This window comes from Ammospiza nelsoni, chromosome 35 (assembly GCF_027579445.1).
Source record: "Ammospiza nelsoni isolate bAmmNel1 chromosome 35, bAmmNel1.pri, whole genome shotgun sequence".
NCBI lineage: Eukaryota > Metazoa > Chordata > Aves > Passeriformes > Passerellidae > Ammospiza > Ammospiza nelsoni.
Window position 1 is genome coordinate 2,047,917 of NC_080667.1, and position 15,915 is coordinate 2,063,831.

The window sequence follows — 15,915 nt, forward strand, 5'->3', positions numbered from 1 at the left end:
GCCATGTTGGCTGTGCTCATTGGGGCCGCCATATTGCCGATGTCCTATGGAGGCCGCCATGTTGGCTGCGCTCATTGGGGCCGCCATCTTGCCCGTGCCCCATGGAGGCCGCCATCTTGGGTCCAACCATTCGTTGTCCACAGTGGGGGAGCCCCTTTATTAAGGATTTTTGTGTTCCCCCCAAACACCGCCCCCCCACCCCGCAGCTGGACACGCCCCCCATTCCCGGCCCCCAAAGAACGAGGCCGAGCCGGGCTCTGTCGGTACCGAACTGTACTGGGGACCCCCCCCCCCCGTTAGAGCTGCGGGCTGAGCCCGGGGGGGGCCGCGCCGGGGGCGGGGGGGGCCCCGAAGTCGCCCCCCAGGAAGGGCCCTGCGGGGCCGGGGAAGGGCAGCAGGTGCCCGGACAGCACGAGGGGCCCGAGGGCGAAGAGCGAGGCCGGGTCCTCGGGGGGCGGCTGGGGGGGCGCGGGGGGGGGGGAGGGGGAGGGGGGGCCCCGCCGAGGTTTCGGGGACCCCCCCGGGGCCGGCGCCCCCCCCCTGGCGCCGCTTCTTGCCCTTGGCCGAGACCTTGCGGTTGCGGGTCTGGATGCCGTCCTTGCGCATCGTCAGCGGCCGGTTCACCTGGGGAGGGGGATACGGGGTTAAGGGGGTACAAAAGTGGGGGGGGGGTCCCCCAAATCTGGGCCAGGGGTCCCCAAACCTGGGAGTGTGTCCCCACATCCGGGCCAGGGGTCCCCAAACCCAGGGCAGGTCCCATAATCCGGGCCAGGGGTCCCCAAACTTGGGGAGGGGGGGGTGAGGGCGGTGGTCCTCAAATCCGGGGGGGAGTTCCTGGAAATCCAGAAAGGGGTTCCCAAAATCCAGGAGGGTCCCAAAATCTGGGGGGATTCCCCAAATCTGGGGGAGATCCCCAAATCGGGGGAGGAGGTCCCAAAATCCAGGAGGGTCCCAAAATCTGGGGGGATTCCCCAAATCTGGGGGGATTCCCCAAATCTGGGCCAGGGGTCCTAAAACGCAGGGGGGGGGGGAGAGGGTCTCCAAATCCAGGGTGGTCCCAAAATCCGGGGGAGATCCTGAAATCCGGGGGGATTACCCAGATCCGGGGGGGTCCCAGAAACGGAAGAGGGTCCCCAAATCGGAGGGGGGGTCCCAAAACCTGGAGGGGGGCATCCCCAAATCTGGAGGGATTCCCCAAGTCCAGGTGGGTCCCGAAATCCAGGGGGATTCCCCAAATCCGGGGGAGGGTCCCAAAACCCAGGGGGAAAGGGTCCCCAAATCTGGGGTGGTCCTGTAATCCAGGGGGGGTCCCAAAATCCAGGGAGATTCCCCAGATCTGCGCGGGGAGAACCCCAAATCCAGGCTAGTCCCGAAACCTGGAGGAGGCGTCCCCAAATCCGGGGGTGTCCCAAAATCTGGGGAGATTCCCAAAATCTCGGCCAGGGGTCTGGACCTCCCCCAAAGTTCCCACCCCACCCCCAGCACCGACGGACCCCCAAAAATTCCCCCCCGGGCCCCATCACCCCCCTTGACCTGAGGGGATTTGGGGGTTCGCGATGTCCTGGCCTGGTTTTGGGGTGACTCAGGGATGTTTTGGGGCGTTTCAGGGATATTTTAGGATTGTTTTAGGAATATTTTAGGGTCCCTCACCATGTGCAGTTTGTAGTAGAGCCTGCAGGCGTTGCAGACGGGGTTTGGGGTGTTTTAGGGATATTTTGGGGTATCTCAGGGATATTTTGGGGTATTTTAGGGATATTTTGGGGTATCTCAGGGATATTTTGGGGTATCTCAGGGATATTTTGGGGTGTTTTAGGGATATTTTGGGGTATTTTAGGGATATTTTGGGGTATCTCAGGGATATTTTGGGGTATTTTAGGGATATTTTGGGGTATCTCAGGGATATTTTGGGGTATTTTAGGGATATTTTGGGGTCTCTCACCATGTGCAGTTTGTAGTACAGCCCGCAGGCGTTGCAGACGGGGTGTGGGGTATCTCAGGGATATTTTGGGGTATTTTAGGGATATTTAAGGATATTTTAGGAATATTTTAGGGTCTCTCACCCAGTGCAGTTTGTAGTAGAGCCCGCAGGCGTTGCAGACGGGGTTTGGTTTATCTCATGGATATTTTGGGGTATCTCAGGGATATTTTGGGGTGTTTTAGGGATATTTTGGGGTATCTCAGGGATATTTAGGGGTATTTTAGGGATATTTAGGGGTATTTCAGGGATATTTTGGGCTATTTTAGGGATATTTTGGGGTCCCTCACCCGGTGCAGTTTGTAGTACAGCCTGCAGGTGTTGCAGACGGGGTTTGGGATATTTTGAGGGTATTTTACGGATATTTTGGGGTATTTTAGGGATATTTAAGGATATTTTAGGGATATTTTGGGGTCCCTCACCCAGTGCAGTTTGTAGTAGAGCCTGCAGGCGTTGCAGACGGGGTGTGGGGTATCTCAGGGATATTTAGGGGTATTTTAGGGATATTTTGGGGTATTTCAGGGATATTTTGGGGTATTTTGGGGTATCTTAGGGATATTTTGGCGTCTCTTACCCTGTGCAGTTTGTAGTGCAGCCCGCAGGCGTTGCAGACGGGGTGTGGGGTATCTCAGGGATATTTTGGGGGTAACTCAGGGATATTTTGGGGTATCTCAGGGATATTTTGGGGTAACTCAGGGATATTTTGGGGTATCTCAGGGATATTTAGGGGTATCTCAGGGGTATTCTGGGGTCCCTCACCCGGTGCAGTTTGTAGTACAGCCCGCATGCATTGCAGACGGGGTGTGGGGTATCTCAGGGATATTTTGGGGTATCTCAGGGATATTTTGGGGTATCTCAGGGGTATTTTCGGGTATCTCAGGGATATTTTGGGGTAACTCAGGGATATTTTGGGGTATCTCAGGGATATTTAGGGGTATTTAGGGATATTCTGGGGTCCCTCACCCGGTGCAGTTTGTAGTAGAGCCCGCAGGCGTTGCAGACGGGGTGTGGGGTATCTCAGGGATATTTTGGGGTATCTCAGGGATATTTTGGGGTATCTCAGGGGTATTTTCGGGTATCTCAGGGATATTTTGGGGTAACTCAGGGATATTTTGGGGTATCTCAGGGATATTTTGGGGTATCTCAGGGGTATTTTCGGGTATCTCAGGGATATTTTGGGGTATCTCAGGGATATTTAGGGGTATTTAGGGATATTCTGGGGTCCCTCACCCGGTGCAGTTTGTAGTAGAGCCCGCAGGCGTTGCAGACGGGGTCCCCGCGGGGGCTGCGCCTCCACAGCGTGGTGGTGCTGGTCTGGCAGTTGCTGCACACGGTGCCGGCGCGTTTGCTCACCAGCTGCCAACGGGAGAGGGTGAACGGGGGCTTTGGGGGCACTGGGAGGGGGTCTGGGGGGAGCAGAGGGGGTTTGGGGGGGTAAAGGGGATTTGGGGGCACTGGGAGGGGATTGGGGGGCAGTGAGAGGGGAATGGGGGGAGCAGAGTGGGTTTGGGGGGACTCCAAGGGGAGCGGAGGGGATTTGGGGGAGCAGAGCGGGTTTGGGGGCGCTGAGAGGGGATTGGGGGCACTGAGAGGGAATTTGGGGGGTAAAGGGGGTCTGGGGGCACTGAGAGGGGATTTGGGGGCACTGGGAGGGGATTGGGGGCACTGAGAGGAGATTGGGGGGCACAGAGGGGGTCTGAGGGCACTGGGAGGGGTCTGGGGGGGGCACTGAGAAGGGGTTGGGGGGGGACAGAGGGGTTTGGGGGCACTGGGAGGGGTTTGGGGGGCACAGAGGGGGTCTGGGGGCACTGGGAGGGGTTTGGGGGCACTGGGAGGGGTTTGGGGGGCACAGAGGGGGTCTGGGGGCACTGGGAGGGGTTTGGGGGACTCCAAGGGGATTTGGGGGCACTGAGAGGGGATTTGGGGGTGACAGAGAAGGTTTGGGGTGGATTTGGGGCCATAAGGAGGGGTCTCGCCATAAGGGGAGACTAAAAGAGGATTTGGGGGTGTGTAAGGAGGGGGTTTGGGGGATTTTGGGGTGTCTGGGAGGCTGGATGGGGATTTGGGGGTGTAAGGAAGGTTTGGGGGTATTTGGGAAGGGTTGGGGGGACTAAAAGGAGATTTTGGGGGGATTGAGGGGACTGGGAGGCATTAGAGGGGTATTTGGGGGGGCTTGAGGGAGTTTTGGGGTGTAAGGAGGGGTTTAGGGGAATCTGGGGTCCCAGGGCTGGATTTTGGGTTTCCCAGGTGTATTTTAGGGTCTCTGGGGTGATTTTGGGGTCCCTGGGCATTATTTTGGGGTCCTGGGGGGTTTTGGGGCTGACCAGGTGTATTTTTGGGTTCCCAGGGGTGTTTTTGGGGCCTCGGGGTGTTTTTGGGGTCCCAGGGTGTTTTTGGGCGGTGTTTGGGCTCCCCGGGGTGTATTTGGGGTGCCCAGGGTTATTTGGGGTTCCCAGGGTGTTTTTGGGATCTTTTTGGGGTGTATTTGGGTCCCGGGGTGGTTTTGGGGTGCCCGAGGTGTTTTTGGGGTCCCAGGGTGTGTTTGGGCTCCCGGAGTGTTTTTGGGGTGTTTTTGGGGTGTTTTTTGGGGGTGCTTTTGGGGTGTCGGGGTCTCACCAGGCGTTTCTTGGGGCGGATGAGGGGCCGGTTGTGCCCGTTGAGCCGGTGGTACAGCCCGCAGGCGTTGCACAGGTAGTGCCCGGTGCCGTCCCTGCGCCACAGCGGCGTCGCCGTCGCCCCGCAGTTCACGCACTCGCGCGCCTCTGCCCAGTACGGACCAGTACGGACCAGTGAGAACCAGTATGGGACAGTACAGAGCCATACAGACCAGTACGGGCCAGTACGGACCAGTGAGAACCAGTACGGACCAGTGAGAACCAGTATGGGCCAGTACGGACCAGTGAGAACCAGTACAGACCAGTAAGAACCAGTACGGACCATTATGGACCAGTACAGACCAGTACGGACCATTATGGACCAGTACAGACCAGTATGGACCAGTACAGACCAGTGAGAACCAGTATGGGCCAGTATGGACCAGTACAGACCATATGGACCAGTACAGACCAATATGGACCAGTGAGAACCAGTATGGGACAGTACAGAGCCATACAGACCAGTACGGGCCAGTACAGACCAGTGAGAACCAGTACAGACCCATACAGACCAGTACAGGCCAACACGGACCAGTACGGACCAGTAAGGACCAGTAAGGACCAGTGTGGGCCAGTGTGGGCCAGTATGGACCAGTACAGACCCATATGGACCAGTACGGACCCATACAGACCAGTACGGACCAGTACAGACCAGTACAGACCCGGCACCACAGCGGCGTCGCCGTCGCCCCGCAGTTCACACACTCGCGCGCCTCTGCCCAGTATGGACCAGTATGGACCCAGTATGGACCAGTGAGAACCAGTACAAACCATTATGGACCAGTACGGACCAATATGGACCAGTACAAACCAGTAAGAACCAGTACAGACCATTATGGACCAGTACAAGCCCACATGGACCACCAGAGCACACAGCCCAGCACCTACCCCCAGTTCCCACACTCTGCCCAGTATAAACCAGTACGGACCAGTATGGACCAGTACAGAACAGTAAACTCCAGTATAAACCAGTACAGACCACTATAGGATATTCTGCACCAGTATAAACCAGTACAGACCACTATAAAATATCCTACACCAGTATAACCAGTACAGACCACTACTGCATATCCTACACCAGTACAAACCAGTACAGACCAGTATAAACCGGCACAGACCACTGTAAGATATCCTGCACCAGTATAAACCAATACAGACCACTATAGAATGTCCTGCACCAGTATAAACCAGTATAGACCAGCATAAACCAGTACAAGCCAACACAAACCAATCTGTGCCCCAGTATGGACCAGTACCAGCTCCACTACAAACCAGTACAACCCCCAGTAAGCTTCCCAGTCCATCCCAGTATGAACCAGTGCCTCCCAGTGAGCCCCACCAGTCCCTCCCAATCCCCTCCCAGTCCCTCCCAGTATATCCCAGTCTCTCCCAGTCCCATTCCCAGTTTATCCCAGTCTATCCCAATTTATCCCAGTTTACCCCAGTATATCCTAGTTTATCCCAGTCCCATTCCCAGTTCATCCCAGTATGTCCCGTTCCCCCCCAGTCCCACTCCCAGTCTATCCCAGTCTATCCCAGTTTGTCCCAGTTCTCCCCATTCCCAGTCCCATTCCCAGCCCCCTAGTTCCCCTCAGTCCCATTCCCAGTTTATCCCAGTCCCAGTCCCAGTTTATCCCAGTATATCCCAGTTTATCCCAGTCCCATTCCCATTCCCAGTCCATCCCAGTCTCTCCCAGTTAATCCCAGTCCCATTCCCAGTTTATCCCAGTCTCTCCCAGTCCCATTCCCAGTACATCCCAGTCCATCCCAATATATCCCATTCCCAGTCCCTCCCAGTCTCTCCCAGTTTATCCCAGTATATCCCAGTTTACCCCAGTTTATCCCATTCCCAGTTTATCCCAGTCCATCCCAGTATATCCCAGTTTATCCCAGTCTCTCCCATTCCCATTCCCAGTCCCATTCCCATTTTATCCCAATCCATCCCAGTTTATCCCAGTATATCCCAGTTTATCCCATTCCCAGTTTACCCCAGTCCATCCCAGTTTACCCCAGTTTATCCCAGTATATCCCAGTTTATCCCAGTCCCAGTTTACCCCAGTCCCTCCCAGTCCCTCCCAGTCCCCCCGCCCCCCCCTGCTCTCACCGCAGTTTGGGGGTGCCGGGGGGGGCACTGGGGGGGGTCCCGCCCTGGGGGGGCTCCGGGGCGGCTGCAGCAGCTCCAGGAACCGGGGGGGCTCCGGGGGGGGGGGCGGGGGGGCCACGAGGGACCCCCCAGAGACCCCCCCTCGGCCCAGGGCACCAGGGACAGCCGGCCTGGGGACACAGGGGACACAGGGGGACATTGGGGACAGTGGGGACACCAGGGATAGCTGGCCTGGGGACACAGGGGACATTGGGGACAGTGGGGACAGTGGGGACACAGGGGGACATTGGGGACATCGGGGACATCACTGGGGACATTGGGGACACCAGGGACAGCCGGCCTGGGGACACAGGGGGACATTGGGGACATCGGGGACATCGGGGACATCGGGGACAGTGGGGACACAGGGGACATCGGGGACATTAGGGACACCAGGGACAGCCAGCCTGGGGACATTGGGGACATCGGGGACATTGGGGACACAGGGGACATTGGGGACACCAGGGACAGAGGGCCTGGGGACATTGGGGACATCGGGAACACAGGGGGACATTGGGGACACAGGGGGACATCGGGGACATTGGGGACAGTGGGGACATTGGGGACACCAGGGGACAGCCGGCCTGGGGACACAGGGGACATTGGGGACATCGGGAACATTGGGGACAGTGGGGACATCGGGGGACAGCCGGCCTGGGGACACAGGGGGACACAGGGGGACATTGGGGACACCAGGGACCCCCCCTCAGCCCAGGGCACCAGGGACAGCCGGCCTGGGGACAGCAGGGACGTCACTGGGGACATTGGGGACAGCGGTGAGGGGTGGCACAGGGGGACACTGGGGACATTGGGGATGGGGCACAGGGACACGTGTGGGGACCACAGCGGGGGACAGAGGGGGACACTGGGGACAGGGGGGGACGGGGGGACAGAGGGGACAGGGAGGACACAGGTGACACAGGGGTGACAGAGGTGACACAGGGGTGACAGAGGTGATATTGGGGGTGACCCAGGGGTGACACAGGTACAGATGACATGGGGCGACACAGGAGGAGACCCAGGTGACAGAGGTGACACGGGGGTTACCTGGCGCGGGGGGGGGGGAGGGGCCCCAGCAGCCCCCCCCAGCTCCAGGTGACACACAGGTGACACAGATAACACAGGTGACACACGGGTGACACACAGGTGACATACAGGTGACACACAGGTGACACAGATAACACAGGTGACACACGGGTGACACAGGTGACACACAGGTGACACACAGGTGACACAGGTGACATACAGGTGACACAGGGGTGACACACAGGTGACACCCAGGTGACACGGGGGTGGACACAGATAACACAGGTGACACACAGGTGACACAGGTGTGACACAGAGGTGACACGGGTGACACACGGGTGACACACGGGTGACACCCAGGTGACACAGATAACACAGGTGACACACGGGTGACACCCAGGTGACACGGGGGTGACACACAGGTGACACACAGGTGACACAGATAACACGGGTGACACAGGGGTGACACACGGGTGACACGGGGGTGACACAGGTGACACTCAGGTGACACCCAGGTGACACACAGGTGACCCGGGGGTGACACACAGGTGACACAGATAACACAGGTGACACCCAGGTGACACAGGGGTGACACCCAGGTGACACAGGTGTGACACAGAGGGTGACACAGGTGACACAGATAACACAGGTGACACTCAGGTGACACAGGGGTGACACGCAAGTGACACAGGTGTGTGTGACACAGAGGTGACACAGGTGTGACACAGATAACACAGGTGACACACGGATGACACCCAGGTGACACGCAGGTGACACAGATAACACAGGTGACACGCAGGCGACAGAGGTGACACCCAGGTGACACCCAGGTGACACGGGGGTTACCTGGCGCGGGGGGGAGGGGTCCCAGCAGCCCCCCCGGCTCCAGCCCCTCGGGCAGCCCCAGGAACGCTCCGGCCTCGTCCGGGAACGGGGGGGGCCCCTCCGGCCCCCCCAGCGTCACAAACTCCATGGGCACCCCAAAAACGGCACCGGGGGCGCTGCGGAGGGACACCAAATCAGCACCCCAAAAACCCCTGAGGCACCCCAAAATCCCCAAATCAGCACCCCCAAAACCCGAAATCAGCACCCCAAAATCCCCAAATCAGCACCCCCAAAACCCGAAATCAGCACCCCAAAATCCCCAAATCAGCACCCCAAAATCCCCAAATCAGCACCCCAAAAACGGCACGGGGGGCGGCTGTGGAGAGACACCAAATCAGCACCCCAAAACCCCAAACCAGCACCCCAAAAACCCCCAAAAACGGCACCGGGGGTGGCTGTGGAGAGACACCAAATCAGCACCCCAAAAACCCGAAACCAGCACCCCAAAAACCCCAAAGCAGCACCCCAAAAACGGCACCGGGGGGTGGCTGTGGAGAGACACCAAAGCAGCACCCCAAAAACCCCAAAGCAGCACCCCAAACCCGGCACGGGGGGTGCGTGTGGAGAGACACCAGATCAGCACCCCAAAACCCCTGAGTGACCCCAAATCAGCACCCCAAAAACGGCACGGGGGATGCCTGCAGAGAGAGCCCGGTCAGCACCCCAAAATCCTCAAAGCAGCACCCCAAAAACCCCTGAGGGACCCCAAAGCAGCACCCCAAAATCCTCAAAGCAGCACCCCAAAACAACATGGGGGGGTGGCTGTGGAGTGACCCCGGTCATCACCCCGAAAACCCCAGATCGGCACCCCAAAATCCCCAAAGCAGCACCCCAAAATCCCCAAAGCAGCACCCCAAAAACCCCAGATCAGCACCCCAAAAATCCCAGATCGGCACCCCAAAATCCCCAAAGCAGCACCCCAAAATCCCCAGATCAGCACCCCTAAAACCCCTGAGGGACCCCAAAACCGGCACGGGGGCGGGGGGGGGGGTGCCTGCAGAGAGCCCCCACATCAGCACCCCAAAATCCTGTGGGACCCCAAATCAGCACCCCAAAAACCCAAAGCCCTCAGTGCCAACCACATCAGCACCCCAAAACCCCTGACTGACCCCAAAACCCCAAAGCCCTCAGTGCCCCCCAAATCAGCCCCTGGACCCCCAGGACCCCAAACTCTCAGGCTGCCCAAAAGGGGATTTGGGGGTCCCCAACCCCTGCGGGTCACAGCCAGCACCCCAAAGTCTCCCCCAGAACCCCTGGGTGCCCCCAAACCCCAAAACCCCCAAACTGGGGGGTCCCGAACCCCAAAATCCCCAAACTGGGGACCCCCAAACCCCTGGGTGCACCCGAACCCCAAAATCCCCAATTTGGGGGGTCCTGAGCCCCTGGGAACCCCCAGACCCCAAGAACCCCCAAACCCTGAACACCCCAAACCGGGGACCCCCAAACCCCAAAATCCCCAAACTGGGGGGGTCCCAAACCCCAAAATCCCCAAACTGGGGGGTCCCAAACCCACGGGTGTCTCCCAAACCCCAAAATCCTCAACCCGGGGATCCCAAAACTCCTGGGAACCCCCAAACCCCCGGGTGCCCCCCAACCCCAAAATCCCCAAACTGGGAACCCCCGAACCCCCAAATTCCCAAACCGGGTACCCTCGAACCCCCAAAACCCCAAGCTGGGACCCCCAAACCGGGGGGTACCAAACCCCTGGGCACCCCCAAACCCCAAAACCCCCAAATTGGGGAGTCCTGAACCCCTGGGAACCCCCAGACCCCGAAATCCCTAAACCCTGAACACCCCAAACTTGGGACCCCCAAACCCCCAAATCCCCAGACTGGGGACCCCCAAATGCCCGGGTGCCCCCAAACCCCAAAATCCCCAAACCTGGCACAAACTGGGGGGTCCCAAACCCAAAAGCCCCCAACTGGGAACCCCCAAACCCCCAAACAACAAAATCCCCAAACTGGGGGGTCCCAAACCCTAAAACCCCGAAACTGGGAACCCCCAAACCCCCGGGAACCCCCAAACAACAAAATCCCCGAACCCCAAACCCCCAAACCCCAAAATCCCCAAACTGGGGGGTCCCAAAACCCCTGTGAACCCCCAAACCCCCGGGTGCTCCTGAACCCCAAAATCCCCAAACCGGAACCCCCAAATCCCCTAAATCGGGGTTCCCAAAACCCCTGTGAACCCCCAGACCCTGACCACCCCAAACCCGGGACCCCCAAACCCCAAAATCCCCAAACCAGGGACCCCCAAACCCCAAAATCCCCAAAGTGGGGACCCCAAAGCCCCGAACTGGGGACCCCCCAACCGGGACCCCTAAACCCCTGGGACCCCCGACCCCCAAAACCCCCAAAGCGGGCACCCTCAAACCCCAAAATTCCCAAACTGGGAACCCCGAAATCTCCAAACTGGGGGGGGTCCCAAACCCCTGGGAACCCCCAAACCTCTAGGTGCCCCCAAACCCCAAAATTCCCAAACTGGGGATCCCCAAAACCCTGTGTGCCCCCAAACCCCCAAGATCCCCAAACCCCCAAACCGAGAACCCCCAAACCCCAAAATCTCCAAACTGGGGGGTCCCCAATCGCAAAAATCCCAAACTGGGGATCCCAAAACTCCTGTGAACCCCCAAACCCCTGGGTGCCCCAAAATCCCCAAACCCCCGGGCACCCCCAAACCCCCAAACTGGGGGGTCCCAAAACCCCTGTGAACCCCCAGACCCTGTCCACCCCTAACTGGGGAACCCCGAACCCCAAAACCCCCAAACTGGGGAACTCCAAACCCCAAAATCCCCAAACTGGGACCCCCAAACCCCGAAACCCCCAAACTGGGCACCCCCAAACCCCGAAACCCCCAAACTGGGGACCCTCGAACCTCAAAATCCCAAAACCAGGGATCCCCAAACCCCAAAATCCCCAAACTGGGGACCCCCAAACCCCTGGGACCCCCAAAATCCCCAAACTGGGACCCCCCAAACCCCCGGGACCCCCCAAACCCCCAAACCTCCATACTGGGCCCCCCCAACCCCAAAATCCCCGAACTGGGACCCCCCCAAACCCCCGAGTGCCCCCCAAGCTCTCCGGGACCCCCCTGAACCCCCAAACCCGGGGGTCCCTGACCTGGCGCCGCCGTGTCCGTCCCCGTCCCGCTGTCCCTGTCCCGGACAGACAGACGGACACGGGGGGGGGGGCTGGGGGGGTGGGAGGGGCTCCAGGACCCCGCCCCTCCCCCCACCCCCCCCCACCTCGGACACCCCAAAATCTGGGGGGGCCCCGGGGGGGGGTTTGGGGCTCAGAGCTCACCTGGGCCGCGGGACCCCGGGGCCTTTGGGCTTTGGGGGGTTTCGGGGCGCTCTGGGGATTTTGGGGCGCTCTGGGGTTTTGGGGTGCAGCCGGGGGGGGCGGTAACGGCCCCGGGGCTGCCGGGGGCTGATAAGGCCTTATCAGATCCTGGGGCCGCGGCGGTTGCTGGGGGGGGGCCGGGCGGGGCCGGGGCCCTTTATCAGCTCCGGCCAGAGCGGGGGCAGGGCCTGAGCGGGGAGGGACACCCCAAAAACGGGGAACGGAACCCCAAAACCAGCGCCCCAAAACCGGACAGACACCCCAAAACCAGCACCCCAAAAACAGGGAATGGCACCCCAAAACCAAAACCCCAAACTGGGGAATAGCACCCCAAAACCAGCACCCCAAAACCGGACAGACACCCCAAAACCAGCACCCCAAACTGGAGAATGGCACCCCAAAACCAGCACCCCAAATTCCACACTGACACCCCAGAGCAGGGGCAGGGCCTGAGCGGGAGGAACACCCCGAAAACGGGGAATGGAACCCCAAAAACGGCACCCCAAAACCGGACAGACACCCCAAAACCAGCACCCCAATTTGGAGAATGGCACCCCCAAATTCCACACTGACACCCCATAGAGGGGGCAGGGCCTGCGTGGGAGGGACACCCCAAAAATGGGGAATGGAACACCAAAAACGGGGAATCGAACCCCAAAAACGGCACCCCAAAATCCACACTGACACCCCAGAGAGGGGGCAGGGCCTGCGCGGGGAGGGACACCCCGAAAACGGCAATGGCACCCCAAAATCCACACTGACACCCCAAAAATGGCACCCCAAAAACCGGGAATGGCACCCCAGAGCGGGGGCAGGGCCTGAGCGGGAGTGACACCCCAAAAACCAGGAATGGCACCCCAAAAACCAAGGAGAGACACCCCAAAAACGGCAATGGCACCCCGAAAATGGGGAATGGCACCCCAAAAACGGCAATGGCACCCCCAAAATCCACACTGACACCCCAGAGCAGGGGCAGGGCCTGAGCGGGGAGGGACACTCCAAAAACGGCACCCCAAAAACTGACAGACACCCCAAAACCGGCAATGGCACCCCAAAACCAGCACCCCAAATTCCACACTGACACCCCAAAAACTGACAGAGACCCCAAAAACCAGCACCTCAAACTGGGGAATGGCACCCCAAAACCAGCACCCCAAATTTCACACTGACACCCCAGAGCGGGGGCAGGGCCTGAGCGGGGACGGACACCCCAAAAATGGGGAATGGAACCCCAAAACCAGCACCCCAAAAATGGGGCGAGACACCCTAAAAATGGGGAATGGCACCCCCAAATTCCACAGTGACACCCCAAAAATGGGGAATGGAACCCAAAAACCAGCACCCCAAAACCGGCACCTCAAAAATGGGGAATGGAACCCCAAAAATGGGGAATGGAACCCGAAAACGGCACCCCAAAACCAGCACCCCAAAAATGGGGAATGGAACCCAAAAACCAGCACCCCAAAACCGGCACCCCAAAAATGGGGAGAGACACCCCAAAAATGGGGAATGGCATCCCCAAATTCCACAGTGACACCCCAAAAATGGGGAATGGCACCCCAAAAACGGCAATGGCACCCCAAAAATGGGGAATGGCACCCCAAAAACGGCAATGGCACCCCAAAAATGGGGAATGGCACCCCAAAATTCCACACTGACACCCCAAGCAGGGGCAGGGCCTGGGGAAGGGACACCCCAAAACCGGCAATGGCACCCCAAAAACGGCACCCCAAAAACGGGGAGAGACACCCCAAAAACGAGGGGACAGCCCAAAAGCGGGAATGGAACCCCCAAATTCCACACTGACACCCCAAAACTGGGAATGGCACCCCAAAACTGGAGGGGAACCCCAAAGCTGGGGAGTGACACCTTCAATGCCACACTGGCACCCCAAATTCAGAACTGGCACCCCAAATTTCAGGGCTTTTACCCCAATATCAGGGCCTGACACCCCAAATTTCAGGGATTTCAGCACAAACTTCAGGGGCTTTCAGCCTCAAATTTGAAGTTTTCAGCTCGAAATTTGCAATTTTCAGTCCGAAAGTTATTTTTTCCAGCACCGAAATTGGGGGTTTGAACTGAAAATTTGGCATTTTTAGCCCCAAAATTTGAGGTTTCGAGGGAAAAAAAAAAAAAAAAAAAAAGGATTTTCAGCCTAAAATTTGTCAGTTTGGACCAAAAGTGAGGTTTGCAGCATGAAATTTGAGGCTGTCAAGTAAAAATTTGGGATTTTTGGCCTCAAATTCACTTTTTTCAGCAGCAAAACGGGGATTTTGAGCCCAAATTTGGGCATTTTTAGTCCTCAATAAACCCAAAAAAAAGAATTATTGAGGGAAAAATTGAGTTGGGAGCAAAAAATTTTGAATTTCAGGGTAAAATTCAGGTTTTTAAACCTAAAATTTGAGATCTTTGGACCAAAGTTCAGGATTTCCAGTCTAAAATTTGAGGTTTCAGGGTAAAATTCAGCATTTTCAGCCAAAGTTTGGGATTTTCAGCCTGGAATTCACAGTGTTGGCATCAAAACGGGGATTTTCAGGCCTAATTTCATTTTTCTGGTAACAATTCAGGGAATTTCAGCCCCAAATTTTGCATTTTTAGGACACAAAATTGGGGATTTCAGGAGAAATGGAGCTGAGTCCCAAACCTGGGTGGTTTTACCCTGAAACGAGGAAATTTTATCTAAAATTGTTAAATCCATTCCCAGATTGGGGCTTTCAAACACCAAAATGAAAATTTTCACCTTAATAACAGAACTTGGAGATTTTTTGGTCCAAAATTCTCATTTTCGGCACTAAAGTCAGGCTTTTTATCCCAAATTTGGTATTTTCTGCCCCAAAATCGGAAATTTTCAACCCAAAATCGGAATTTTCAGCCTGAAACTTCTATTGCCAACCCCAAAAATTGGATGTTTCAGCTCAAAATTACAAATTTCAACCCAAAATTCACAATCCTCATCCAAAATTATAAGTTTTAACCCAAAACTGGGAGATTTAATCTAAATTTGGGGGTTTCAAGGTAAAGCTGAAAATTTTCATTCATAAAACCAGGAATTTGCAGCCTGAAGTTGGGGATTTTTGAACAAAACTCAGCAATTTTCACCCTAAGACTGAACGTTTTCTGCCCCACATTTCCAACCCCCAAAATGAAGATTTTTTTGTTCTCCTCACCTGAGATTTGGGCTCAAATCTGGAGGTTTTGGGTCCAACCTGGGCGGTTTCCATGTCCTGCTGCAGCTCCGGCCCCAAATCCGAGGTTTTCACCCCAAATCCGAGGTTTCCACCCCAAATCCGAGGTTTTCACCCCAAATTCAAAGTTTTCACCCCAAATTCAAAGTTTTCACCCCAAATTCGAGGTTTCCACCCCAAATTCAAAGTCTTCACCCCAAATCCGAGGTTTTCACCCCAAATCGGGGGTTTTGGTTGGATTTTCCCCAGTTTTGCTGCTCCTGAGGGCGCTGGTTTGGGGCTGGGGTCTCCCCAAATTTGGGGGGGTCCCCTGGGGGGTGGGGAGGGGTCCCAGAGCCCCCCGGGGTCCCCCAAAATGGGGAGGGGGCATCGATGGGGGGGGCAGGGGTGTCCATCGGGGGGTCCCCAAGTTTGGGGAGGGGTCCCGCAGCCCCATGGGGGGGCAATGGGGGTCTCGCAGGCTGCTGGGAGTCAGGGGGGTCCTCAAGTTCGGGGGGACAGTGTGGGGGTCCCCCAGGGTCCCCCAAACTGGGGAGGGGTCCCACAGCCCCGTGGGGGGGTCGGTGTGGGTCAGTGGGGCTGCCCCAAGCTGGGGAGGGGTCTCAGGAGCCCCTCAGGCGGGGGAGGGGTCCCAGGGGTCCCCCCCATATTGGGGAGGGGTCCCAGAGCCCCACAGGGGGGCAGTGGGGAGGGGTCAGTGGGGGTC

General features: G+C 57.7%; 1 protein-coding gene across 1 annotated transcript; it reads right to left on the minus strand.

Annotated features, from left to right (window-relative positions):
* Window positions 1-258: 258 nt before the first annotated feature.
* Window positions 259-12,139, minus strand: GATA1 (GATA binding protein 1). The gene is given in 8 exon segments (XM_059491548.1): window positions 259-522; window positions 524-624; window positions 3,206-3,331; window positions 4,592-4,737; window positions 6,734-6,847; window positions 6,850-6,903; window positions 8,645-8,799; window positions 11,986-12,139. Coding segments are annotated over 7 exon segments (894 nt in total). The 5' UTR covers window positions 8,772-8,799; window positions 11,986-12,139; the 3' UTR covers window positions 259-296.
* Window positions 12,140-15,915: the final 3,776 nt, after the last annotated feature.